Below are 4,110 nucleotides of genomic sequence, written 5' to 3'. Positions count from 1 at the left end.
TTCTCTATCACATTTTTCATATCATAGCAATCAATAGTGGAATGCTCATATAGTTTATGGTACTCACAATATTCCATCTAATTTCCATCTTTCTTGTACTTAATAGGACAAGGAAGTAGAAGTTTTTCAGTGTGGCAAATTTTTCTATTGATGTCAACAAGAGAAATTCGGAGTAGGGTGTAGTTTTGATATCTTTGCAGCTTTTTCGAGTTGTATTCCTCTTTTTTCTTTGCTTCCTTATCTTTGTCCCGAACTTGGTAGGGAGGGTTTTGCCTTGGAACTGGCTCTTTAAGTCGAGATTCTCCTCCATGTTAATGTACTTCTTTGGTCTTTCTTGTATTTCATACAAATAGATCGGATGTTGCTAAGATATAGATTGAGAAAATGACCTTTCTCTAATGCCGTTAACCAACCCAATTATCAACTACTTCTAGAGGTAAGTTTTGTATTTTCAAGCAAGCTTTATTGAATCTTTCCATATAATCTTAGAGAGTTTTTTCTACTTCTTGTTGAATCGCTAGGAGACTTAGAGCATGCTTGACTTTATCCTTTTGAATTGAAAATCGGGTAAGAAACTTCCTTGCTAGGTCGTCAAAATATGTCATCTACCTGGGTGGTAAGCTATCAAATCACTTCATTGCTGCTTTGGTTAACATGGTTGGAAACGCTATGCAGCGAGTTGCATCGGACACATCAGCTAGGTACATCCGACTTTTAAAATTGCTAAGATGGTGCCTCGGGTTGGTCGTTTCGTCATAGAGATTCATGTCGGGACTTTTAAAGTTCCTAGAAAACCTAGCTCGCATGATCTCTTCAATGAATGAATCCTCTCCCCCAAGAGGGCTTTCCTCCCATTTAGCCTGAGTACCCCGACTTCTGAGGTCGGCCTCCAATTTTGAAAGCTTTTCTTCCAATTCTCTTCGTCGTCGTACCTCTTTTTGCAAATCTCTTTCTGCTTCTCTTTGTCACTCAATCTGTTGCTCGAGTTGCTCTAATCAATCGTAGTGCCCATGTACAAACCCCATGATCTCTGTAGGATGAGGTGCTCCTCATCCTCGGGTGGATGAAGTTCCGAATGGATTCGCTGTGGTGATGGATTTTCCCATGTACCCTCTCCATGGGGCCACCCGCCCTTTCATGTCACGGAGGTATCACGAGTGCTCAGTCGTAGTTATGAGGTTTTGGTTCTGATTCAGATGCTGTGTGACCATCCTCAAATTGATTGTCCACGACAATTAAGTGTAGATTTCCAAGTCCTCGGCAACGGCACCAATATTCTAAAGGTTACCTGAAACAGATGGATTTGCGCCTGAACGTGAGATACAAACTCCTTTTAGGGCAGCGTCTGACTTTGTTGATGCTGAAGTACCGCCATCCGAGTTCTTCGTGAGGAGGTGGTGGGTGGTACCTGTAAGGGACTCCGATGCTTAAGTTAACAAAGGTTTAAAGCAGGTTTTTTGTAGATTGGATTCTAAATATACCTGAGTGTGTCAGTGTATTTATAGTAGAAAAGATAGCCACCTTTTAGAGTAATTCCACATTAAATGGTGGATAGTCATTCTCTTTTTTTAAGGAAGTTGTTTAGATCTCCCCTCTAGATAAATAAAAAATATCTTCAGAGTTAGTTACTTATTCAAATAAAAAAGATTAAACTAATGTTGTCGCGTTCAACTTCATAGATGAAACTACCTTTATTGAATAAATTTTTATTCTTTCTAAATCTGGCTATGCTTTTTGGGACAAGACATGAATATTATATATGATATGAATATCCATGAGAGTATACTCCATATCATATATGCTGTAAAAAATTATTTAAAACTTTCTTTAGATGAATCTTCAGTTGGGATTATGAATTAGGAGGGTAGTAGGCATATTACGCGATGAAATAAAGGAAAAGATCAGCAACCATTGTAAATGGCAATGCCTTCCCTAACCGAAAATGAGAAGCACTAAAGCAACACTAAAATAAGAAGCAGGGTTTAAATGAATAATAAGAATAACTATAAGATAGTATCGGACACTAAAACTAAAATTTTAATTTTTTTTAGTTATTTTCAAAAAACACATATATAAAAGACTAAAATTTTAAAAATAAAGAATAAAATTTTAATAATAATTTTTTTAAAAAAAATATATACATTTAACTTTTTACATTTTAAATTTATCTATTAATTTTTATATTTATTTTAAATTAAATATAATACTAAAATATATCTGAATTCATCCTATTTTATACCAAATATAATATAAAAAATTAATTTATCTTTATCTTTATGTTTTGGGTTTTTGTTTTCAAGCCTAGTAACGATTATGTCAACAGCACATACCATTATACCGGAAAACAATCACAGAAGGCGATGACTGTGAGAGTCTGATCCTTTCTTTAAAAAACAAATTAAAAAAGCTTAAGCACTAAAGCATGAAAGGATTTTCTTTGGGGAATAGCCACGTGTGCGAAAATTCTCAGCAGTGTCCTCTATCTTGAGCAATCCTTTCCCTCTTTGAGCTTCAATTCCTGCTCTTTTTTCCTCTGCCATCCGATGAATTTCGGCAATTTTATTTTGCATCTTTTCGAAATACTCAGCCTTCTTTCTCTCCATTTTTTCCTGTTATAACAAATTAAAGCCATGCATTTAGATCACATTTTTATCAAACGAAGGGATGTAATTAACATGGAATAATTAATGGAGCAAATAAAGCAGGTATATATTACAGCATTTTTCTTAAGCTTTGCCTCAACCGACGCTTTCTTGCTATCCTCCCATAATCCAACAGCAAATTGCATCTTATAAGCCCTGTTAATATTAACCGAATTCATATACCAACATATACTACAGAATAATTTTACGTGATATTTTGACATATTCATAAGAGTCTTTCTCAGATGGAACTTTATGATTATACCTGTTGTCTATTTTAGTCTTCTCACTTTCTTCCCATGCTTTAATCAAAGCCCGTTTCTTCTCTGCTTCAAGTCTTGCAAGCGGACCATCTAAATCCCCTGTATCCTTTCTGGCAGAAGAAGTTGCCGCCTCTATACGAAAACGTTTGACACAGCAATTAAGGTAACATTATTATTTATTTATATGCAGAAAAGTGGCAATCACAAGCACCAACAATAATGCAAGAGGAGAGTGTGAACCTTGATATTTGAGGAGTTTATTGTTTTCGGTATAAGAGTAGTGAGGAACATCCTCGGAGTCCGATGAGTTTGAGTTATTGTCAGAGGTCTCTCCCATGAACATCCTAAGCTATATTAGCAGAGTCCGATGAAAACCACTATATGTGAAGCTTCACCTTTAATTCTTTTGGATTCTAACAATAACTCCTAACTCCCACTCTTCTTTAAGAGGCGCTTCCACTCCCAATAACATTTTCTCAAGTATATATATATAATATATGCCTCTTTGCTCAACGCAACAGCTCTTGAACCAAAGCGTAACCGAATAATGTTACGTTGCGATACCTTTTTATTATTTTTAATTTGTCCTTAATCAGTAATTAATTAGATGATGTTCTATCTTGCCTCTTTGAAAGAGCCCTCGATTCACTGATTGAATTGACAACAAGAGTCATGATTTAGCCTTTTGTTAATTCGTTATACCAACGTGGCCACATTGTAATTTGTTGTTTCCAAATGCAGATGATGCTTACAATTTAATCACACGAATGTCACAATGATGTTGAGTTTTGACGCATAATAAGTAGTCTGAGAGATTAAATTCATATTTCATACCATCTTTAATATGTAGTATCGCCATAGAGGTAGGAAAGTAGAAAATATTGTTGCTCATTTAATCCACCGTGAAGAGAATTTTTCTGGTGCTTAAGTTATAGCCTTCTCTTCCTATGCTAGTATGAGATAGTTGTAACAAAAATTAAACTGATGTAGAAGAACCAAAACCTTCTACACTTATAAAAGGTATGACAGTAACGTACAAAGATGATAAGTGGTTGGTTTGAAGACATGTCTGTCAACTGGTAACGTTGTAAAAGATGGACAAAAAGTGGCAATTTTGGTAGATGAATTTCAAAATTAAAAAATATGAACCCGATGACAACTAATAATTGAATTATTCACACTTATTGGATATAATTGTTACATAA

The 4,110-nt window shown here is 35.1% G+C and overlaps 1 protein-coding gene across 1 annotated transcript; it reads right to left on the bottom strand.

Annotated features, from left to right (window-relative positions):
- Positions 1-2,245: 2,245 nt before the first annotated feature.
- LOC112790927 (remorin) lies at positions 2,246-3,379 on the bottom strand. The gene is made up of 4 exons (XM_025833555.2): positions 3,146-3,379; positions 2,908-3,037; positions 2,717-2,798; positions 2,246-2,609 (listed from the first exon to the last, which is right to left on the bottom strand). Exons 1-4 carry the CDS (start codon positions 3,246-3,248, stop codon positions 2,409-2,411), a joined length of 516 nt encoding a protein of 171 aa, XP_025689340.1. The 5' UTR covers positions 3,249-3,379; the 3' UTR covers positions 2,246-2,408.
- Positions 3,380-4,110: the final 731 nt, after the last annotated feature.

The sequence above is a fragment of the Arachis hypogaea genome, chromosome 3 (assembly GCF_003086295.3).
Source record: "Arachis hypogaea cultivar Tifrunner chromosome 3, arahy.Tifrunner.gnm2.J5K5, whole genome shotgun sequence".
Lineage (NCBI taxonomy): Eukaryota > Viridiplantae > Streptophyta > Magnoliopsida > Fabales > Fabaceae > Arachis > Arachis hypogaea.
This window is presented reverse-complemented; position numbering and strand designations above follow the sequence as displayed.